This window comes from Piliocolobus tephrosceles, chromosome 11 (genome assembly GCF_002776525.5).
Source record: "Piliocolobus tephrosceles isolate RC106 chromosome 11, ASM277652v3, whole genome shotgun sequence".
NCBI lineage: Eukaryota > Metazoa > Chordata > Mammalia > Primates > Cercopithecidae > Piliocolobus > Piliocolobus tephrosceles.
The window spans coordinates 50,960,704-50,986,189 of record NC_045444.1 but is presented as its reverse complement, the minus strand read 5'-3'; the positions used below and the strand labels follow the sequence as shown (position 1 = coordinate 50,986,189).

At 35.3% G+C, this 25,486-nt stretch overlaps 1 protein-coding gene across 1 annotated transcript in view; it reads left to right on the top strand.

Moving 5' to 3' along the window:
- The window catches only part of SCN3A (sodium voltage-gated channel alpha subunit 3), a 112,821-nt gene extending 87,574 nt beyond the window's left edge, over window positions 1-25,247 (top strand). The window contains exons 22-28 of the mRNA XM_023188159.2: window positions 12,039-12,161; window positions 14,928-15,200; window positions 15,911-15,964; window positions 16,783-16,920; window positions 17,965-18,069; window positions 20,245-20,515; window positions 21,419-25,247. Coding sequence (XP_023043927.1) covers window positions 12,039-12,161; window positions 14,928-15,200; window positions 15,911-15,964; window positions 16,783-16,920; window positions 17,965-18,069; window positions 20,245-20,515; window positions 21,419-22,614 — 2,160 coding nt within the window. The 3' untranslated portion in view covers window positions 22,615-25,247. The remainder of the gene's footprint in view (window positions 1-12,038; window positions 12,162-14,927; window positions 15,201-15,910; window positions 15,965-16,782; window positions 16,921-17,964; window positions 18,070-20,244; window positions 20,516-21,418) is intronic.
- The last annotated feature ends 239 nt before the right edge of the window (window positions 25,248-25,486 follow it).

Sequence of the window (25,486 nt, the reverse complement as noted above, 5' to 3'; positions counted from 1 at the left end):
ACTGCACTTTAATCCCTTCCTAGAGTGCACGTGACTAAATACTGTTAAATTAACCCATGTACTGAGTTCATTCAGCCACAGCCACATACACACAGACACAACAAAATGCATTTCCATTTTTAAATCAGTAGTTAGATCCCCATAACTAATCAGATATTTACCATGCAAAGAGTTAGGTGTAGGTCTGTTCTGAATCTGATTACCCTGGGGTGAGTAGTCATAGGAACACTGCCAATTATGGAATTTATCTGACTTGCAGCCTGTTTTTTTTTATTTCAAATGACGGAGAAGCACTGGGACAACATGACAGTCCTCTGATTCCTTGTAGTCTGTGATATTCCGTTGCACAAGGCTTCACAGCCTCCTAATCTTCACAAATCAAGGTGCTTCAAATACTATCTCTAGCCATTTCCTAGCAATCACAAAGCACTTTATTTTTAGCTCTAACACTTGCCAATATGAATCAATGATTGCCATATGTGTGCATTCATTCTTTTTTTCATTTTTGACGAGTCTGGGTTTATCCAAATTCTACTCTTCTTCCTCCCACAAATACATATTCACAATTATATAACCAAAATGTGTTTAACCCTTTAAGTTGATAAGAAATCTGCTGCCAAGTCACTTTTAATAGACCAGAAATGACTTTCAATTTCCTTGGCTGACCTTTCATTAATAATAGAGATGAATTTCAACATAACTCTGAAAAGCTATCCACAAACGGAAACTTAATATTTTCACATTCTGCAGCTAGAGTGGACCTTAAGGAATATCTAGGCTTTATTCAAGACATGAGGAAACTAAAGCCTCAGTTTAAATATTTTTTGGAGATAGCACAGCTTCTTAGTAATAAAGTTGATATGTGTCCAAATTTACTAATTCTCAATTCAGTGCTCCTTTCCCCCATAGATTTTCTGCCTAACTGATCCATTATAAATGTATTAGTTGTAATAGGCAGGTGTGTGTGTGTGTGTGTGTGTGTGTGTGTGTGTGTGTCAGACTGGCATCAGACTGGCTTTGAGATTTAGCATTTAAAATCTCCACCTTCTCTGTGAAAGATGGAGCACTAAATACATTCAATGATCCTTTCTGGTCCAAAAAGATTTTATCGTGTATGAATATTGTTAGCATTTTTTTTTTTTTTTTTTTTTTGAGATGGAGTTTCACTCTTGTTGCCTAGGCTGGAGTGCAATGGTGCGATCTTGGCTCTCTGCAACCTTTGTCTCTGGGGTTCAAGCGATTCTCCTGCCTCAGCCTCCCGAGTAGCTGGGATTACAGGTGCCCACACCACACCCGGCTAATTTTTTGTATTTTTGGTAAAGACAGGGTTTCACCATGTTGGCCAGGCTGGTCTCGAACTCCTGACTTCAGGTGATCCACCCACCTTGGTCTCCCAAAGTGCTGGGATTACAGGCGTGAGCCACTGTGCCTGGCAAGATTATTTTAAAATGTGATAGAAGTTTTCTAGAACATTCTGACTTACATTTACTGAACTACTTCATTGTACTTTGAGTATTTCTATGTACTTCCCTTATATGGAAAACATGATTATGATGTAAAAATCTCTTGAGGTTGGGGATTTTCCACCATGTTTTTATCCTTGCACACCTAACAAAGATATTTAGACATCTATTGAGTAATGTTTCAATGAATGACAAAAGAATAGTGCCCCAAAATTACTTTGCTTTTAGTGAGTCAAAATTAGCAGATTGGAACTGGGTACTGAAAGCCTCCTCCTTTGGGTAGGTTAATGTATCTTAAATGGGTCTCTTTTCTTAGTTTTCCCAAAGCAGGGGTTAAATATATGAATTAATGCAACCTCAGATAACAGTTTGTCCTCAGAGTACTAGGGATTCACTAAGCTAAAGTAAACATAAGGTTAAAAGTTTTTGAAAGTACAAGTAAAATGGTACTAAACTAAACTAAACAGTCACAGAAAGGTAAAGAAAGGAAGCAATCAATGAAACAAGAAAATAAAGAGAATAACCAAAAAAACTTCCTTTCAAATGTATCTTTCAAAAACTACATTCACATACTTGAGAAATAGGTCTGTGTAAAAAATGTACCCTCTTCAATTCTCTCTCAAAAAATAAAATTAGATGTATAGTGAGCTATCTTTGTAATATCCTAAAATTCATTCATTTATTCAATAAATATTTTTGAGTACCTTATAAAGGATCATATGCCATTCAAGACAAAGGAGAAATGAACAAACCAGACCTAGCCTTGCTAAAGCTTACACTCTATGGGAGGAGAGGAACAGACAGGAAACGTGTAAACAAGTAAAATCTAAAGATAAGATAAAGACAGGTGGTGATCACTGCTATAAAATAAAACAGAGTACTAGGCTGGTAAATGACTGCGTGTTTGGGGAAGCGGAGGGAGGGCAGGAGCAGTGTGTCAGCTAGTGTCCAGGAAGGTGTCTAAGGAGGTGCATGGGGGAGGGTGCCAGTCATTTGAAGACCTGGGAGAAGAGAGGAGTAGAGGCGGAAGGGCCTGAAGTGGGAATGAGCCAAGGAGATTCAAGAGACAGAAAGAAAACTTGTGTACTTGCATGTGATGAAACATGGGTAAGAGGGGTAGAAACTGAACTCAAAAAGTACATTGTGGCCATGGCAAGAAGTTCGTATTTTACTGTAATTTACTATATATCGTATATATTAATATTATGTAATCTATCATATATTAGTTATAATTACCATGAGAAGCCCCAGCAGCAGGATAAGCAGGGACCTGATCTACTGTTACAAAATGATCATATCTGGCTATGGAGAGGGGGAGGCAAAGAGTAAAAGCAGAAAGATCAATTAGGAGGTTGTTTTAATAATGCAGGAAAGTGGAGATTTTAGGCTAAGGTGATGAGACTTACTGATGGGCTTGATATGTGGAGTGAAGAAAAAAGAGGAATCAACAAATGGATTTTCTTTCACTGTGAACAAATGGGTAGAGGACAGAACCATTAACTGGGACGGGGAATATCAGAAAAAAGGTTTGGCAGGGTAGGTAGATGATGGGTGGGCGAGAGATGTATTCATTTGATATATATTCATTTGAGATGCTTATTAGACATTCAAAACAAGGTACTGAACTTTATATAGATCTAGAGCTCAGGAGAGAATCCAGAATCTTATGTACATAAATTTAAGGGTCATCGAGATGTATACGGCATTTGAAGCTACAAACCTGTTTTAGCTCACCTAGGCAGAGAGTGCAAATAAACAAGGGAACCCAGAACCAAACTCTGGAGACACTATAACATTTAGAAGTTGGGCAAAGGAGAACCAGCCAGTAAATTAGACTGAGAAATAGTAATTAATAGGAAAACAAAATATACATGGTGTCATAGAAACCCAGAGAAGATAGTTGGGTTTTTCCAAAGGAGAGGTGATCAATTTTATCAAAGGCTACAGTGAAAAAAAGTCAAAGATCAAGCAATATTGGTATATAAGATTGACATTGGGATTTGGCAAAATGAAGGTCATTGGTGTTGTGGATGAGAGAAAATAATGAAGATGAAGAAATGGAGACAGCAAGTATGATACTTCAGGATGGAATCAAGGACAACTCATGCCTCTGTCTTCCAGAATACTGCACTAGAAGGACCACTTTTTCAGATTCTGTACAATTCTTTTCTTCTCAGCTGAAGGTCAAAAAGATACTATGTACATTTTAAAAAACAAAATATACCTTACTATATATTATACATTCTATAACTACACAAACTATACTATAGATGCTGCTATTGACCACACAATGAACTAAATACATCATTTAATTAATATTTATTTAAAATGTATTGAAAACATCAGATTTCTTGTGTTCCTTATCAATTTTTGCAGTCATCTCTGAGAAAATGCATCTGAGCATCTCTCATAAAAACTTCGTTTGATTCTAAAACATCCTAATATGCTGATGTGTGCAAACAAACTCTAGTAAACGGTTCAACCATCGAGGAGTATTTATGGCCCACAGGTGATTTTCACTAACAGCACAGGTTAAAAGGAGATGCTTGATATTATGGCTTGGAATTCTTTTCCTGCTTAATCACAGGCTCCTTAGAATCCCATCAGCTGCTCTGTTGAGGTGAACAAAAGCACCATAGGAACACTTTCTGATCATAATACGTATTTCTATTTGCCAGCAACCCCTAGGATCTAGTGTTTCCTGCCTTAGTTCTTGACACTTATTATTGACATATTGGCATCCTCAGTAATGGAGCTAGATTGTTATTAGTAGTAATAGTAGTAGCAAGATATTACGCCTAGTACTTTGTAAGCACTTATTGTGGGAATGGCACTAATTAAGAGCCTTACATAATAATAGTGAAAATTACTACCCTGATTTAATGCACACTGTGTACAGGTGCCACCGAAAGCACTTTACATGTGTTAACTCATCTAATCTTCAAAATTCTATGAGTTAGAAACAATTATTCTCAATTTGCAGGTAGGGAAGCTAAGACAAACAGATATTCAGTTACTTTCCTATGTTAACAGAGCTAATAAGTGGCCAAGCTGGATTTGGTACCCAAGTAATCTGGCTGTAATGACTGTGTTTCTAACCCCTACATTACAAACCTCTTTATAAATGCCTCTTTTACTTACAAAGTATTTATTAATCTTTTTAATAAGCTGTTTATTTTTCATATTATTATTTCTATTTTGCTACAGATTTTATCTCTATTTCACAGGTTTAGAAATGTCATACAGCTAGTAGGTGGTAGAGCTACCTTTACCCAACACTGAGTTCTTTGATCCATATTTTACAACAGGGCACAGATCTATTTGGCATATTGTGCTGAACTAATCAGAGTTCCCACATGATGCTGAAGGTGATTGCGTATAAGTGGTGGTGAATGAAAACAATGAGATGGTGCCTTGCTAATATGCAGACGTCTGCCTTGAATTTTATCTAGTGCTCTTGTAGAGAGAATTAGAATAAATTAAAAGAGGTTTGGGGTAAAGGAACTAAATAATTATAAATTATTATCATTTCATATAAATTTCTAATCTCTTTCTAGACATATTTCCATGTAAACAGTCTAGTATGTGATTTGACTTTTTCTATAAATGTCTTCTGATAGAAATGATTCATTTTGCCCATTTCTTGGAAGAATTTAATTCTCCTTTAGCATTATTAGTTAATTAACAAGAAAAAACTCTCACAGGCCAGTTTAAAAAGATAATCCTACTAATGTAGCTGTAGCCCATTCTTTGAAAGAGTATGGCTTTTAACAGAGACTTTTAATCTCTAATTCTGGTCTTTTGTTAAACTCCAACCCATACTTCTAACTGCTTCCTAAATAATACCTGCAAATACACCTGCCATCTGCACACGTTCATCATGTTTCCCCTCTAAGTCATACATTTCTTCCAAATTCCCTACTTAGTCTGACGGTAATGTTTGTATAAATCCAGGCCAGATGTCATCTTCAGCCTTTCTGCCTTTCACCCCTCACAACCAATCAATCAGCAAGTTCTTCTCCATTTTACTAATAAATGAGTGGACAGTCTTGCCCTTCCTCTTCAGCACATCAACACCACTGCAATCAACTGGGCCAAGCAATAGCTTACTAAATGTTCCTGCCTCCAGTCATGACCCCTGCAAATACATATTTTAGGAAGACCTACAAGACCCTTTCTCTTCTTAAAGGCCTTCCCGTAGGATGCAATTCATTAGCCAGTATTCTAAATGGTGACGGTAAAGGCAAACAAGCGTTATCATTTGTAATATTAATAACAACCAACCTTAATTGAGCTATAAATTGTCCTTTGTCTTCAATGCTTAATTTGTTTAATCTTCACAACAATTTATGCAGCATCTACTGTTACTTTCCTAGGGTGTAGATGGGAAAATTGAGGCACAGAGTAGTTATCTAGTTAAGTAACTATATAACATACATTTATTGTGTAAAATGTCAAAAACAATTCATATCTTTTGAAAAAGAAATAATTACACCTGAAGATAGTCATAATTACAAACTTTATAAACAGAAATAATTATGCTCACAGTGAATTAAAGTTGCACTTTAAAATTTTTTCTAGTAGTGTGCTTGATTGAAGATGATGCATCTATTAACAAAGATACTTTGACTTGTTCTTTTTCAACATAAACGACATATAGTGTTATTTTGATTTAATCATCTTGAAATTGCCAAATTAAGAATTCCAGACAAGGAAATAAACAGAGAGATCACCTGATACACAGTCTTCATTTTAAAGACCCCTTCCCCACTGCACATAGGGTTTGGAATGTTTAAGTGAAATTCCTGTGAAACTCATGGTTTCTCTGTACCATATTATAGTCAACAATGATGAGTGCACCAGATTTTACTCATCCTTTCCCCAGGGATGAACGCTTAGATTGTCTGCCTCCTGCTATTATAAACAATACCACAATGACCAAGGTGTTTGCTTTATACAGCATGTGAGCATTGTAAATTCTCTAATCATGTATAAAGTTAAAGACCAATAAATAAACCGCAAAGATAAAAGTAGAAGAGAAAGCAAAAAGGTGGCCCTTGAAGTATAAACTTACAAACTCCCCTTACATAAAAATAAATTATCCTTTTTTTTTCTTTAGGAGACAAAGTCTCTCTCTGTCACCCAGGATGGAGTGCAGTGGTGCAGTCATAGCTTGCTGTAACCTCAAACTCCTAGGCTCAAGCAACCCTCCTGCTTCAGTCTCCCAAAGTGCTGAGATTACATGCATGAGCCACCTCCCCAGCCTGGACTCCCATTTCTGACTGAGGTTGCATAGGGACTGCACTTCCCATAGCCATTGGAAGGACTTCCCACAGTCTCTGGAAGCCTGCGCTCTATTCCTGCTGTACACCTTACCCACCCCAGCTGGCCAAATCCCTCTGTAACCAGTATCCCCAACCTCCCACCTTCAATAGAGTCCTCTGCTACCATTCCCATGGCAGCTTTGTACCTGCCCCTCACCACTACCTGACCCCTTTTCTAGGAACTACTCAGCAGACAGGAAATAGGGCTCCTTTGTCATGGAAGCAGGAAGGTGTGCACCTAGCAATCTGAAATTCCAGGTTCCCTTGTCCTAAGAAATATTGAGCTAATCCATATGCTATTTAAGCCCCTTAGTACTATTAATGGGAAAAACTCAACTTCAAGATATACTGAAAGAGAGATCTGTGGTGTTGCAGGGAAACCTAACAACAATGTAAATAACTGTTTAAATGTTCTGACCTCTGTAGCAAGTACAGATTTTACTCCAGAAGTTGTGAAGCTGTATTTTATTCTGCTCTCTTGAAGGGTTGGAGAGCGTTGGGTGAAGGGACTCAAGAGTGTCTAGCTTTCCTGTATACAAAATTTTAATCAGTTCTGTTTTCAGCTCCATCCATTGCCCCTCTGTTTTTGAGCAACCAAGGGCCTCCAGGTCCAGAGCCTTCTGAGCATTTGTTGAAACAATTTGTGTTGCTTCTGCAGGCCACCTGCATTTCTGCTGCTCTTTCTCTGATGAGAAAGTAATTATTCCTGTGCTTTCCACAGTCCAGAATGTTTTAAAACTCTTCTTGTTGTTTCTTGTCCTGTTATCTTTGTCTATATTCCTTTGCTTTTCTTCTAGTTGAACTTCAATAGGGGGTATAAATAAATATGTTGTTCAAACAGATAGAGTAAAAGTTTAGAAAGAATCTATGTGTTTTACTATTTGGTTAATGAGCTTTACTGGATAAGTTGTAGGAGCTCTTTTTATATTGAGGAAATTCAGTATTTTGTCACAGGTGGTATGAATATTTTTCTAATTTGGGCTTTTGTCTCTTGAATTTTTTGTCATGTACAAATTTTTCAAATTGATTTAGTCAAATTTATCAGACTTTTTTTCTTCTTGATTTTCTCATGTTTATGAAGACCCATTTCAAGACTGTTAAAAATATTCTGTTTTCTTTTTTCAGTTTTTTTGGTTTGAGAATTTTGTTTCTTTCTTTGTCCATTAGTTCATATTTTATGTTTTAATGTTTGACCAACGTGGAATTTAATTTGGTATAAGGTGTGAGGTAAGGCTCTAGTATTATTTTTTTCCATGTGGTTTCTCATTTAATGAATAATCAGTTGTTCTATTTCTCCTCTCATTTAAAATTCTCTTCTTATCCACGTGCTAAAGCTCAGTATCCACATGCTAATTTGAGCTTTATTTTATTTCATTCCTTCTTTGTCTACTAATATAACAGCTTTAATTACTGTAGATTTATAATTAATATCCGGTGAAATTTGTCCTCTCTGCTTTTCTTCTTCACAAAATTTTAAATTATTCTTATACTTTTACTTTTTCTGAATTATATTTTTAAAGTTTTTGTAGTTCAAAAAGACTCCTACACAAACTTTTTTAAAAGTTAAGATGAAAAATGCATTTGTCAACCACCTAAAATAATTAGGTTATTGTTTATAATAGTTTTTCACTTGATTCTCTTATGGGATTTTTTTAAGATAACGACAATATATCTACAAATAATGATTTCTCCCACTTCTCTAATTCTTATAACTCTTCTTTTTTCCAGAAAGTGTTAAATAATAATGTTGTTGATGGGCATATTCTTTTATTCTGATTTTCATGAGAATGCTTATGGATCTCATCATCAAAAATTATACAAGCTTTTAGATAGAAATATATCATCAGAATGTATGGAGGTTATATAGAGTTTTTATCTTTTATACTCGTGTTGAACTTTAAACATTGTCTTTAGTCATTTTCAAGGGAAATAAATTCCTATTGCTTGGTTCCTTAACCGATCACAGGATTTCCAGACTCTTCTTTGGAACCATCAACTCCATCCTGCATTATTCTTTTCTTTCTCAGTCTCAGCTGCCATAAGAATGTGGGAAGGTGTGGATGACAACTGAACCAACCCCTGACACCTCTATCACAGACATTTCCATTTATTTACTGTGTAGTGTGATATGGTACCTAGAATCATGTAAATTCATATTAAAAATTTAGTTTTTGGAAATGAGTATCTCATACTTTGCACACATTGGCAAGAATGCCTTTTGTGTTTAGCACAAAAGAGATAAGATTAAAACACTATGTATTGAAAGGTTGGGAACAAATTTGCTAAGGTGAAAAACACATTAGACATAAAAACAGAAGACCTAAATTCTAGTTATATGTTTACTTGTTGCCGTCTTTCCTTGGATTGGTCATTTCACTATTCTGAGACACAAAGATAATGAGTGAAAGAGATCACTGTGAATTGTAAAGCACCCTACTAATGTAGTCATTATCTTCAAACTTTATGTGTGTTGCAAATCTTTAAAATTCTTGCAAGGAGCTACCTCCACTTATAATAGAGATTTGAAAGATCTTATTTCAAAATAGCTTTTAAAGCATATTTTTTCACATCAGTTAAACCACTAAAATAAGATTTTGCTTTATTCAAAATGATGTTGTACTTAAGTCATGCAAACCGGAAAAAAAAATTATGTATATGATTGATCAGATTGTGATAATCTTATCAGAGTGATTTGCATGGAAAAATCATTTTAAGTTACTTGATTAAACCAATCTGCAGTGAGTATTCTCAAAGTCCTAAAAATATTTTAAATTCCCTTTATTTTCCTATATAATTCAAATATGCAACAGATCCCAGCACAGATTTGTCAGAAAATCCAATGTCAGGTAGTTTTTGACGATTTCTCCTTGGGAACTTCCAGAAACTCTAGGACATATGTAGCCTAGAAATGTGGTGCTAATTTCCTCTGATTCTCACATATTGTGGCTGCAACTCTGGCACTATGTCCTCTGGGCCGTAAGGTCCATTAAAATAAGTGCAGCTTCATTAAGCGCAGCTTCTCCAACAACACACAATTCCATGCCATGTAGGGTGGTTAGATGCAGGTGACACCTTTCAACCTTTGAACCCATGACTTTCTATCTTTCCAAAACCCACTGTTCTGGATATTACCTTACCATTTTTTTTGTTTTTAAGAGAAAAGAGGCTCTCACTCTATAGCCCAGGCTGAAGTGCAATGGTATGATCACAGTCACTGTAACCTCGAACTCCTGGGCTTAAGCAATCCTCCTGCCTACGCCTCCCAAATAGCTAGGGCTACAAGTGCGTGCCACGATCCCTGGCTAATTGTTTTTTAAGTTTTTTTTTTTTTTTTTTTTTTTTTTTTGAGATAAAGTCTCACTATGTTGCGCAGGCTGGTCTTGAACTCATGGCCTTAAGTGATCCTCCCACCTCCGCCTCCCAAAGCACTGGGATTACAGGCATAGGCCATCACACCAGTTTTACTTTTCTTTTCAAAGCATGAGCTTCCTTACCTCAAGGTCTTGAGAAATTTGCAGCCACATCCCTTTAAAATCCCATGTCTCAAATAAAGGACTTTGTTGGGAGGTTGAGAAAAATCTTCAGATAGTAACTCTAGAAACATAAAGAAGCTGTTAATGCCTCCTGAGGAAAAGCAGCATAGAACATAGAAGCCTGTGTGTTCTCTAATAACCTTTCCAATCTTTCCAGTCTTCTATAACAGCAAACGTAAGACAGAAATGAATAGCTCAATCAATTATCCTGCCACTAATCAACTTTAGAAGTCAAGTCATGTATTATTCTGTTCAATTCTTAAAATGTATGCTAAATTAAACAATGAGAGGACAGTGGCTTCACATGCTTTTAAAGCCTGGGTTCTGGTTTTGGTGTCACTCTTTATATCCTGTGTTCTTGGACACATTATTGATTTCATCCCACTTCATAAGATTGTTGGGAGAATTCACTTAAATCCATTTTCAACAGCCTTTTTTCATGGGAAATTATGCCCTAATGCCCTTAAGCCATTGTGGATATAATGAATTAATTTCTCTCTTATGCATTAAGGAAAGCACTAGTTATGTACCATCTTTGAAAGAACTGAGAAGATGGTCATTCAAATCATTTTCTGTGCTCTATGATTCAGATGAAGAACAAACATTTTTAATTGATGCAAAAGGTTGATATATGCTTTTGAAGTCAGATCATTTGGATTCAAATCGCCAATTCTACCTCTTATTAGCTGTGCATCCTTTTTTGGGTGTGGGTGGAGGTGGCGCTCAAACTTCCTCACACATAAAGAGGCAATGGTAATGGTAGCTTTTTCTTTGGATTCATACATGCAGACATATTATTATAATGAAAGAAAATTAAAGCAAATGAAGTTCCTCCCCCAAAAGGACATGTCTTCTTTGATCTTTCATATAATTAAGTAAAATTTAGTATAAATACAGGTTGAGTCTTATCAAAAACCAGAAGTGTTTTGGGTTCTGGAATATTCATTCAATGTCACTTGAGCACTCCTAATCCAAAAATCCAAATCCAAAATGCTCCAGTGGGCATTTCTTTTGACTGTCATGTTAGCATTCAAAGCATTTTAGATTTCAGATTTTTAGATTAGGGATGTTCAGCCTGTGTCAGGAAGCTGTACCATCGCTCTGAATGATGAGGACTATATTCTAAATCTTAAGTCCAGTAGTTTGGATAAAAATTTTCCCTGGAATAATTATTTATCCAACATATTTTGACTAAAGTATGTCTGTCCAGACAGTGCTAGACATGTTAAGAGAACTTTCATCCCAGCTGATAAAAAACTTACACGACCTGGAAGGGGAGATAAGATATGTAATCAGTTAACGCTATTATATGGTAAATGCTTCCAGAATGCATAATCAAGATATTACATAAATTCAAGAGAGAAATATTATTTCTAATCAATAATATTAAGCACACATCCATGGAGGATCTGGCATTGAACTCAATCCTGATACACAGGTTGAAAAGGGGTCCATGATTGTAAAATATCTAACTGGAGGTATTGACAAGTGTTTATAAATATGGGCAAGTATTCTGGTTTCATTGGTTAAAAAAAAAAAAAAAAAGCAATAGTATGAGAGCAGACTGGCAATATAAGATGATCTCACTATGTGGAAGATGAAAGTTCCAAGGTATGTTCAAATTAGTATTTAGTCTGCACTAAATAGATACCACACCCTATACCTTCAGTCAATAGTTTATTTCTTGGTGAACTAATTAACATTTTTTCCTTTTGTAGGTTTCTTTGGTTAGCCTGGTAGCCAATGCTCTTGGTTACTCAGAACTCGGTGCCATCAAATCATTACGGACATTAAGAGCTTTAAGACCTCTAAGAGCCTTATCCCGGTTTGAAGGCATGAGGGTAAGAAGAATAGACACTCTAATTATTCATGTCAAAATTACATGTAGGTAATGATTTGGATAGAGAAGGGTGCCATACTCTTCTGATATTTATTTCATAGAATTACAGAATTAGAGCAAAAATCTTAGCGATCACAAAGCCTAGCCTTCTGAAACTGGAGTTTATTTAAACAGGCTCTCAGAATTTTGGGGGGACAGAACTGAGACTAGCATCCAAGTCTTCTTGTCACAGTTCAAATATGTTTCTACAGCACCCAAAAGCCTTGGACTGCCAGTTATTTCTTTTCATTGCTTACACACCTTGAAATGACCACTGACTACAGACATTCATCCGTGGTGGGGAGTTTCTTTCTCTCAATAGTTTGATTCCTTCAAAATTACTGGTAATGAATGAAAGGTAAAATGGGTTTTGTGTGCTTTGCTTCTTGAATTAATATCCGTATTAAAAAAGTATTGCATAAGGAAACAACATTAAATTTTAGCCTCTACAAATTGCTAAATAACATCCAAAGTGAAGGGTTAAGGTAATTAACTAAGCATTTCAGGCTACCCCCCAGAATTTATTTTATAGATCTTTTTTCTTTTTTCTTTTTTTTTTTTTTTTTTTTGAGACAGAGTCTCGCTCTGTCGCCCAGACTGGAGTGCAGTGGCCGGATCTCAGCTCACTGCAAGCTCCGCCCCCCGGGTTCATGCCATTCTCCTGCCTCAGCCTCCCAAGTAGCTGGGACTACAGGCACCCGCCACCTCACCGGGCTAGTTTTTTGTATTTTTTAGTAGAGACGGGGTTTCACCGTGTTAGCCAGGATGGTCTTGATCTTGTGACCTCGTGATCCGCCCGTCTCGGCCTCCCAAAGTGCTGGGATTACAGGCTTGAGCCACTGCGCCCGGCTATAGATCTTTTTTCTAGTTGAGTATTCTGAATGAGGTTCACTTTTTCTATAGCAGTTGTATCTTCCTCCCCAGCTGTCTTCCTTAATGTGTATATTATGCATCTAAACATAAAATCACACTTATTATAGATACCACCCATTTGCCATGACCCTCAGTAGAATTTAGCACAAAGGCCAGTTTTGTTTCATCTGGCTTGTGAGTGCATGTGGATATTTAATTTCTTCTAGGTCTTAGGGCTTTTATGTTAGGAGATGGTTTGTTTGGGGCAATAAAAATATTTCAACCTGGACTTTAAAGTTCACTCATCAGGGAGAATTAAGCCACTCTCCAGAATCATTGTAATCAAAAAAATATTTGATTTTTACATTGTAATTTCATTTCCTTCTAATGTTAAAGAAAGTTAGATAAGATAAAATTCACAAAGATTAGTATATAATGTCAAATTCTTTTCAAACCATAAACTTTTACCATTACTCGTATTACTTAAGCTCTCATTTGGTTCCATGGTTTCCTATTAACAGTTCATCTTTGAGGGGAGATAGCAATTGAGCAAAATTTAAAACTTATAAATTTCATCTGAAAAATATTCAAAGTTTAGAATTTTTAATTCGGTCATATAGCAGAATTAATATTCCAGATGCAAATTACGAGAATGTATTATGCATTTACTTGAAAACAGGAGAACCTGTGGTGGTATATCCAAGCTTGTCCAATCCGCCTTATTTTGTTATTTTGTTGTTCTGTATTGTTTTAGGCTATTAACAGCCTGAAGCCATGGTTTTTAGTTTCTATCTCTAGTGATAAGCAGAAAAGAGGGATGAGGAAGGGACTTTACTGGCCCAACCAGAAAAAGAAACTAAGAACCCAATGAATGTATCCTCTCCCTGGCAAGTAAAATGCATATGGCTTAACTTTCAAAAGAAACAAAATTCAAGTAGCATTGGAACTGTTTACAATTTGGGATTTCTGGTTTTGATGTCAATTTAAGATTCCTTGGTATTGATTTCTAAAATAACATTTGCAGTATTTTTAAAATAAAGCAATACTTTTTTTTAACATAAATGCTTAACAGAATAGTCCAACATGAACTAGATTAAATTAGATAAGAAAAATTACTGTCAACTTTCATAAAGATTTCAAAATACATCTTAATATCTTGTGAATGTAATGAGAAGTAAAGTGAATGAATTTCCCTTTCATGAAATAGGTCATGAAATAGGGTTGATGAAGTAGCATGTGCTCCAAAGTGAACATTTAAGAGACTGTGAAATAATAATAATGGGAACATATCCAGTACTGTTACGTCCAGATACAAATTCCACCTTTTCCCCTAACAATATACCTTTCTATTGAGATTTACTGATGGGAAAAAAAGGGACCCAATAAATTCCTAATCCTGTTCTTCATAGTCATAAAAAGTTAACTTGATCTGAGAATACAGATTTAAGGCATTTTTACTACTTTATTTGTAAAGGGTTTGTTGGTTTGCTTTTTCAAATTATTCATTCATTAACACTCTTGAAAATTAAAATGTATTGCTGAAAGATGATTATTTTTTTCTGTTGGCATTTAATGCATCTTTCTATTCTTTTTTCCCCAGCATACAAACATTTTCTGACTCCATCTTACTATACCAGGTTTTTGATGATTTCTTTTCATATTGTAGCATATTTTGCTTTCCTTAAAACCTTAGATCTTTAGTTGTGTCATTGTTTTCCCTCAAATATGTGCTACAAAATATTAGAAGAAATAACTTGTACACCTAGATTTTTATTTAACTCTTTTCAAGCACATGTTAGTATGAAACAAATACACTGAAGGAATGGTTTCCATTCTAAAGATTTGTAAGCTACGTTCCCCTCGTTTTCTCTTCTAGGTGGTTGTGAATGCTCTTGTTGGAGCAATTCCCTCTATCATGAATGTGCTGTTGGTCTGTCTCATCTTCTGGCTGATCTTTAGCATTATGGGTGTGAATTTGTTTGCTGGCAAGTTCTACCACTGTGTTAACATGACAACGGGTAACATGTTTGACGTTAGTGATGTCAACAATTTGAGTGACTGTCAGGTTCTTGGCAAGCAAGCTCGGTGGAAAAACGTGAAAGTAAACTTTGATAATGTTGGCGCTGGCTATCTCGCACTGCTTCAAGTGGTAAGTGGCTACTGTGTGAGTTTTGAAAAAATTTCCAAGATGTTTCAAGATTATTTCCCTGATGTTCTTCGTTTGAATGACTAACATTTGACAGTATGAAAAAAAGTTAATGATAACACCTATAATATCACCTTGATCATAAAAAAGATGTTATAGTTATTTTATAATACATTTTCCCCAGTGTTAAGCTTTTAGTATGTTTTAATGTGATTTTATATTTCTGCTTCCTTTTTATTATATTTTTGGGTACTGGTATCGTTTTTAGTTTTCTGTATCAATTATTGCCAAAGGAGCAACTTTAGGTACTAAAATAACAATATATATTTGTAGTGATGAATTAAATGTATAAATTATTAACCAGATACTTTATTATACCAATGTCTAGGAAATATGATTCTACTATGTGTGAAAACGCAAATCATAGAGCATATAAGGGAATTGGGACTGAGATGGCAGTTTCATGAATAAAGTCTTTCACTAAATTTTAGTGTAGGAAGAAAATACAATACTTTCAAGGAAAAAAAAGGAAACAAGTTCTAGGCTTTAAATACAGATGTTTTTCTATTTCGATTTTATTTCAGTATCTTCATATGAAATTTCACAATATTGTACAAAAAGTTATTTGTTATAATACTGTCAGATTTTCATCTGGTTAAATGTCATTGTTGGGTGAAATTTTTATGAACAATTCAAATATATGTTATTTACAGGCCACATTTAAAGGCTGGATGGATATTATGTATGCAGCTGTTGATTCACGAGATGTAAGTATCACTCAAATATTACTTATAGGTACTAGACTTCTCATGGCAAATACTGGTGGTAATTTAAACACTGAAACATCCAAAATTTTATATTAGAACATTTAATATCGCATATACAAAATGAACACTCTGCTTCAATATACATGATGCTTGATTAATGTGTACCTAATACATAATATGTAGCTAATATGAAAGGATATCTAGCTGCACGGATCCTAAGACATTAGATTGGTCCAGTAAATGAGACTATTCTGAGTGGGAAAGTTGTTCAGTGGGGAAGTAACTTGTCTCTCCCCATCCCTGGAGAGTATGATAAACCAGACTCTGTGAAGCAGCTTCCAAGAATATCATGATACAGAAAAGCAGGCAAGTTTCAGGGACACTCAATTTAGAAAATAAAAATAAAAATAACTCCGCAGAACCTATCTGTGCTGAATTTTCCTCTTAGAAGTTGATGTTCTGCTCTTAAAGCCATATTTCCAAAATTCAGCATTTCCAAAACCAAACTGAAAATATTGCAAAAAATTATGACTAATAATAGGCTCAAAATGTTTCCCTGCTTATATCACTGTTATTTATGTTAAAGAATATGTTAGAGGTAATGCACAATGGGAAAACAGAATCAAGAACAATCATAAAACTTGTAAACTTTCATTTTACTAGATTATGCTAGTTTTAAACCATTACTTTTGCAGAACAATATCTCAGGGTAAGGCAAAAGTAGCACTGTATTAAATAACAGCACTCAATAAATTCCTGATTTAGTGTAAGTATTTATAGTATTTGTAATATTATTTAATATTTTCAATGTCATTTAGGTTACGCTTCAGCCTATGTATGAGGAAAATCTGTACATGTATTTATACTTTGTCATCTTTATCATCTTCGGGTCATTCTTCACTCTGAATCTATTCATTGGTGTCATCATAGATAACTTCAACCAGCAGAAAAAGAAGATAAGTATTCTTCACCTTTTACCTTTCTTCATTCTGAGGTTCTGTCTGTTAATACAACTAAATAACCAGGATACTTGTAGTCATGACAGACTTAAATCATGTTTGTATTATTTTCAGTTTCCCATGTGGTTATTTAAGCTGCAGGGATTCCAGCCTCTAGTCAGTGGCTCTTCTCAAAGTTTATCTATTGGATAGCTTTCCAACCCAAAAATGTGTCCAGGCCTTCAGACCCATCCAATGGGTCTCCAGTGCTTTAGCCTGGCTTACAGAGCCTTTCAGGAATTACCTCCACCCAGTTGTCCATCTTCATCTTTTCCTACACTTCATTCTATACATGTGTATCTCTCTACTACATAGTTACCACCCATACATCTGTATGAGTTTTCTGTCCTTTTCTGAACAAGCATTCCCTTGTACCTCCATGGCTTTTTGTGATTTTTTTTTTTTTTATCCTGGAATGTTCCTAGAAAACCCGTAATCATCTTTTAAGGCCTAGATTAAGGGTAAGCTATGTAACAGCTTGTCTCTGAGGCTCTGAACTCATTGTTGCCTCTGCAGTACATTTAATTTTTTTTTGTCACATCAACATACACTGTCCACCTATGTTTTCAGTTTCCTGCTCCACTTAGAAGCAGAATACTGTATCTTATATATTTATGTAATTCTGATACCAGCACATTGTCTAGCACACAGAAAGTGTTCAAAAACTGTTAAATGAAGAAGTAAAATTATCGACAGTGAAACAGACTAAGAAAATGTTTTCTGTTTTACAAAAATATATTTGAGACCCTCGTGCCTACTTTTAAACATAGTATAATCAAATTAGGATCCTGTAGTAATCAAAGTTTTATGTCCGTAAGGATTTTCCATAATATTAAGACAGTCAGAATTTCACATAAATGGGAAAAGCAGGATAAATGTACATGTAGCAGGATAATATCCACTTAAAACTTAGAAAAGATTAAAGGAAAGACAAATATTTTTTGTAAAAGTACTATTGGAACACATACTAGAATTGTAACCAGTTTTATACTATGTCTTTACTTTGGAGGTCAAGACATCTTTATGACAGAGGAACAGAAAAAATATTACAATGCAATGAAGAAACTTGGATCCAAGAAACCTCAGAAACCCATACCTCGCCCAGCAGTAAGAATTTACTTGTCTCCTTTAACGTTCCAAAGCCATGTGTCCATATGGTCAAATTGAGCAATGCTCTGGAGCAGAACATATTAGGTGATATCACCAATATTGAGCCCTAATTATGAAGTTCATATTTTGTATCATAATTCACAACTTCTGCACTCATTAGGAGTTACTATATTCCAAAAAAGGAGGTAATGTTCTTTATAATTTGTGAACTGAAAACTTCTAGCTCAGGGTTCCCAGTAAATGCTTCCAAAGCAAGATTCACTTTCCTGCTACCAACAGCACACCTGGTTCCTCCTCCTCTAGCCTTCCCATCCCACTCTCCATGGCTTCCCTCTATATTCTCTGTTCCCTCCATTCTTAAGACTAGAAAACATTCCAAACCTGTTTAGAAAGGGAAAATATGTCATAAAAATTGTTTGTTTCATCAAATACACCAAAACAGAATAAGGCATATTCAGAATGCATACTCTGTAGGGCCTCATGATAATGGAATGATGTAATAATGATAGATTATGTTCACAGAGCGGAACTCTAACTCAACTATTTTCTGAAATAGGTAAGGAATAAGGAAACTGAGGCCCAAAGAACATATGAATCATGCCCCAAGTCACAAATCTTGTAATTGCCAGAATTGGGACTTGACAAGGTCTCATAAATTCTCTAAGTGACTTGACTTTACCATATTTATAAGAGTAGTTGGAATGTAAGGGAGCAGGGTAAGAGGGGAAAGTATTGAACCAACTTTACTAGAGTTCTTTGGCTGGGCACTGTGGCTTACGTCTGTAATCCTAGTACTTTGGGAGGCTAAGGTGGGCAGATCACAAGGTCAGGAGATCAAGACCATCCTGGCTGACACGGTGAAACTCCATCTCTACTAAAAAAAAAAAAGAAAAAAAATTAGCCGGGCATGGTGGCAGGCACCTGTAGTCCCAGCTACTCAAGAGGCTGAGGCAGGAGAATGGCATGAACCCAGGATGCGGAGCTTGCAGCAAGCAGAGATTGCACCACTGCACTCCAGCCTGGGTGACAGAGTGAGACTCAGTCTCAAAATAAATAAATAAATAAATAAATAAATAAATAAATAAATAAATAAAACATGGTCAGTTCATGACCTTTGATTTTTGGTAAGCCATGAAGTTTTATTTTAAGTTTTTACTCTAAATGATTAATAATATATTTCTTTAATAAAACTATATTTAATAGCCATATTAATATAAGAATCTTTGAAAGCATGTTGTTCCCGAGATGATTGTTAGTAAGAAAAAGAAAAAAATGTTTAAAGTCATGCATTTTTGTTAAAGCATAGGGCATAGGTAAAGAAGGACAGATGGAAAGAAATACAGATAAATTAACAAACCCATACAGAGATTCACAGAGCTAGAGAAGTAGAATTCAATAGAAATGTGACTGATGTATTTTGGGGGAGGGAAATAAGGTATAAACCAAAATTTCTAAAATATTGATAAATGAATTGGTGTATTCATCTATCTAAATGTCTGTCAATATTAACCTACTTTGTAAATCTTTGTTATTAGTTGTCACTATTTTTTTATAAAAATTTTCATATTTATTCAAATCAAGCAAAGACTGTACATATTATCGGCCAATTGCCACAAATTTATGTTTGTTTTTGTTTTGTTTTTTAAGAGACAGTGTCTCACTCTGTCACCCAGACTGGAGTGCAGTGGCAAGACCATAGTTGCAGGCGCAAACACCTGGGTTCAAGTGATCCACCTCAGCCTCCCTCGTAGCTGGGACTGCAAGCCTGTGCCACCATGCCTGGCTAATTTTTTTTTTTAAATAGAAATGAGGTCTCGCTATGTTGCCCAGACGGGTCTGGAATTCTTGGCTTCAAGAAAGCCTTCAATCTCAGCCTTCCAAAGTGCTGGAATTACAGGCATGAGGCGCCACGCCCAGCTCTAATTTATGCCTCATCCAACTTTGTCTTTCCATTGGACCTAAATAAAACAAATATGCTTTGTTTAGCTATATAAATATTTTTTTTTTCATTTTTTTAACATGAAGAGAAAAAAAGCACACAAAATTGTTTGGGGTAATATGAGGAGGGTGCACATTCATCGCCATATGTAGAAGGGCTTTATCTATAATTTTACTGGATTATTCTTTATGAAATATATATAGTAACCTTATCTCTCTTCTCTCACTTTCTAGAACAAATTCCAAGGAATGGTCTTTGATTTTGTAACCAGGCAAGTCTTTGATATCAGCATCATGATCCTCATCTGCCTCAATATGGTCACCATGATGGTGGAAACCGATGACCAGGGCAAATATATGACCCTAGTTTTGTCCCGGATCAACCTAGTGTTCATTGTTCTGTTCACTGGAGAATTTGTGCTGAAGCTCGTCTCCCTCAGACACTACTACTTCACTATAGGCTGGAACATCTTTGATTTTGTGGTGGTGATTCTCTCCATTGTAGGTAAGAACAGCTTAATTACCAAGAGGTACAGTTACAGAGAAATGGTTGCCCCAGGACCTTCCAGCTGATTAACATGGAAATTAGGTCTGAGAATAATAATGCATATAGATCTAAAGTTCAACACTAACATATATGAATAAAAACTCTGAAACCTGGGTTTATTCACAAAGCTAACTGGTTAGAAACCATGTTAGGAATACCAGGTTTGGGAAAGAGGTGAAGAAGACAGGAAATAAACATTATCAGGCACTCTCCTAATCTTAAACAAAGGTCACAGGCTAAAAGAGGCAGATGGCTTAAAAAACAAATCATTATAATGCAATAAAGTTGGTACTCTAAGAAGCACTGAAAAGGAAGTAGCTGTCTCTGCTGGAATGAGTTAACATAGGCTTCCAGAGATAAAGGTCATGCATCCTAGGTAGGTTTTCAAAGAAGAGTTGAGATTAAATAGGAGAAAAAGAGAAATGGGGAATTATAGAACCCCAAATTTATAAACTTCAACTTTAACCTCATGTCAAATATGGCCCATTTTTCTCTAACTGAAGAATATCATTAAAAAATAGAAAACAATACATTCAGAGATTTCAGAAATAATTTTTGTTTGTAATTGCCACAATTCATGTGTAGGGATAACTATTCATAGAAACTGGGTGTATATAATCTTAAATTGCCATGCTACCATTGGAGATTATTTGGATTTTGCAAAAAGTCATATTGGTTTATGGCATTACAGAATCATTCAATAAAACTCTGTAATCAATAATTGCTAATATCAGGGAGTAGATCCAAATATTTAGTAAAGACTCATAACAAGTTTGTTGCTCTCATAGACCTTAAAAAAGATAAAACCATCCTGTAAGTGAAAGATACTCTCTGTTTAGCTGTGTTCTATGTTTTCCATAGGTATGTTTCTGGCCGAGATGATAGAAAAGTATTTTGTGTCCCCTACCCTGTTCCGAGTGATCCGTCTTGCCAGAATTGGCCGAATCCTACGTCTGATCAAAGGAGCAAAGGGGATCCGCACGCTGCTCTTTGCTTTGATGATGTCCCTTCCTGCGTTGTTTAACATCGGCCTCCTGCTCTTCCTGGTCATGTTCATCTACGCCATCTTTGGGATGTCCAACTTTGCCTATGTTAAAAAGGAAGCTGGAATTGATGACATGTTCAACTTTGAGACCTTTGGCAACAGCATGATCTGCTTGTTCCAAATTACAACCTCTGCTGGCTGGGATGGATTGCTAGCACCTATTCTTAATAGTGCACCACCCGACTGTGACCCTGACACAATTCATCCTGGCAGCTCAGTTAAGGGAGACTGTGGGAACCCATCTGTTGGGATTTTCTTTTTTGTCAGTTACATCATCATATCCTTCCTGGTTGTGGTGAACATGTACATCGCGGTCATCCTGGAGAACTTCAGTGTTGCTACTGAAGAAAGTGCAGAGCCCCTGAGTGAGGATGACTTCGAGATGTTCTATGAGGTTTGGGAAAAGTTTGATCCCGATGCGACCCAGTTTATAGAGTTCTCTAAGCTCTCTGATTTTGCAGCTGCCCTGGATCCTCCTCTTCTCATAGCAAAACCCAACAAAGTCCAGCTCATTGCCATGGATCTGCCCATGGTCAGTGGTGACCGGATCCACTGCCTTGATATTTTATTTGCCTTTACAAAACGTGTTTTGGGTGAGAGTGGAGAGATGGATGCCCTTCGAATACAGATGGAAGACCGGTTTATGTCATCAAACCCCTCCAAAGTCTCTTATGAGCCTATTACAACCACTTTGAAACGTAAACAAGAGGAGGTGTCTGCCGCTATCATTCAGCGTAATTTCAGATGTTATCTTTTAAAGCAAAGGTTAAAAAATATATCAAGTAACTATAACAAAGAGGCAATTAAGGGGAGGATTGACTTACCTATAAAACAAGACATGATTATTGACAAATTAAATGGGAACTCCACTCCAGAAAAATCAGATGGGAGTTCCTCTACCACCTCTCCTCCTTCCTATGATAGTGTAACAAAACCAGACAAAGAAAAGTTTGAGAAAGACAAACCAGAAAAAGAAAGCAAAGTAAAAGAGGTCAGAGAAAATCAAAAGTAAAAAGAAACAAAGAATTATCTTTGTGATCAATTGTTTACAGCCTATGAAGGTAAAGTATATGTGTCAACTGGACTTCAAGAGGAGGTCCATGCCAAACTGACTGTTTTAACAAATACTCATAGTCAGTGCCTATACAAGACAGTGACCTCTTTGTCACTGCAACTCTGTGAGACAGGGTATCAACATTGACAAGAGGTTGCTGTTTTTATTACCAGCTGACACTGCTGAGGAGAAACCCAATGGCTACCTAGACTATAGGGATAGTTGTGCAAAGTGATCATTGTAACTACACCAAACACCTTTAGTACAGTCCTTGCATCCATTCTATTTTTAACTTCCATGTCTGCCGTATTTTTACAAAATTTGTTCTAGTGCATTTCCATGGTCCCCAATTCATAGTTTATTCATAATACTATGTCACTATTTTTGTAAATGAGGTTTACGTTGAAGAAACAGTATACAGGAACCCTGTGGTCCTATTCTACAAGTCTCTCAAATGATCAGACAAAAGTGTTTTACCAGAGAGATAAAATTTTTGCTCAAAACCAGAAAAAGAATTGTAATGGCTACAGTTTCAGTTACTTCCATTTTCTAGATGGCTTTAATTTTGAAAGTATTTTAGTCTGTTATGTTTGTTTCTATCTGAACAGTTATGTGCCTGTAAAGTTTCCTCTAATATTTAAAGGATTATTTTTATGCAAAGTGTTCTGTTTCAGCAAGTGCAAATTTTATTCTAAGTTTCAGAGCTCTATATTTAATTTTGGTCAAATGCTTTCCAAAAAGGTAATCTAATAAATCCATTCTAGAAAAATATATCTAAAGTATTGCTTTAGAATAGTTGTTCCACTTTCTGCTGCAGTATTGCTTTGCCATCTTCTGCTCTCAGCAAAGCTGATAGTCTATGTCAATTAAATACCCTATGTTATGTAAATAGTTATTTTATCCTGTGGTGCATGTTTGGGCAAATATATATATAGCCTGATAAACAACTTCTATTAAATCAAATATGTACCACAGTGTATGTGTCTTTTGCGAGCTTCCAACAGGGATGTATCCTGTACCATTCATTAAACATAGTTTAAAGGCTATCACTAGTGCATGTTAATATTGCCTATGCTGCTCTATTTTACTCAATCCATTCTTCACAAGTCTTGGTTAAAGATTGTCACATATTGGTGAAAGAATGAATTCAACCTGCTATCTGTCCACTATGTCAAGCAGAGTAATTTGAAGCTATTTACAAACACCTTTACTTTTGCACTTTTAATTCAACATGAGTATCATATGGTATCTCTCTAGATTTCAAGGAAACACACTGGATACTGCCTACTGACAAAACCTATTCTTCATATTTTGCTAAAAATATGTCTAAAACTTGTTTAAATATAAATAATGTAAAAATATAATCAATTTTATTTGTCAGCATTTTGTACATAAGAAAATTATTTTCAGGTTGATGACATCACAATTTATTTTACTTTATGCTTTTGCTTTTTATTTTTAATCACAATTCCAAACTTTTGAATCCATAAGATTTTTCAATGGATAATTTCCTAAAATAAAAGTTAGATAATGGGTTTTATGGATTTCTTTGTTATAATATATTTTCTACCATTCCAATAGGAGATACATTGGTCAAAAACTCAAACTTAGATCATTTTCTACCAACTGTGGTTGCCTCAATATAACCTTTTATTCATGGAAGTTTTTTTTTATTCAACTTTTGTAGTATTTACGTATGCAGACTAGTCTTATTTTTTTAATTCCTGCTGCACTAAAACTATTACAGATATAACATGGACTTTGTTCTTTTTAGCCATGAACAAAGTGGCAAAGTTGTGCAATTACCTAACATGATATCAATTTTTGTTTTTTGCACAAACCAAAAGTTTAATGTTAATTCCTTTTACAAAACTATTTACTGTTGTGTATTGATGAACTGCATGCAGGGAATTGCTATTACTAAAAAGAATGGTGAGCTACATCATTATTGAGCCAAAAGAATAAATTTCATTTTTTATTGCATTTCACTTATTGGCCTCTGGGGTTTTTTGTTTTTGTTTTTTGCTGTTGGCAGTTTAATATATATATAATTAATAAAACCTCTGCTTGATCTGACATTTGTATACATAAAAGTTTACATGAATTTTACAACAAACTAGTGCATGATTCACCAAGCAGTACTACAGAATAAAGGCAAATTAAAAGCAGCTTTGTGAACTTTTATGTGTGCAAAGGATCAAGTTCACATGTTCCAACTTTCAGGTTTGATAATAATAGTAACCACCTACAATAGCTTTCAATTTCAAATAATTCCCTTGGCTATAAGCATCTAAACTCATCTTCTCTCAATATAATTGATACTATCTCCTAATTACTTGGTGGCTAATAAATGTTACATTCTTTGTTACTTAAATGCATTATATAAACTCCTATGTATACATAAGGTATTAATGATATAGTTATTAAGAATTTATATTAACTTTTTTTCAAGAACCCTTGGATTTATGTGAGGTCAAAACCAAACTTTTATTCTCAGTGGAAAACTCCAGTTGTAATGCATATTTTTAAAGACAATTTGGATCTAAATATGTATTTCATAATTCTCCCATAATAAATTATATAAGGTGGCTAATTGGAATTCATTGGCTTCTTTCTGCTCAAGTCAATTTACACATCTCACTGACACCACAGAGATGCCAAATATTGCTTTGCAAAACCTTTATAATCATTACCGAAGTGATCTATAAGCAATATATTAATTGGTATGCATTTTACCTAAATGACCATCTTCCAGAATCCTCAGAAGAGACTTCAGTTGAAAGGGAGAATACTTTACAAAATATACCTACCTAGTTAAAGGATATTCTGA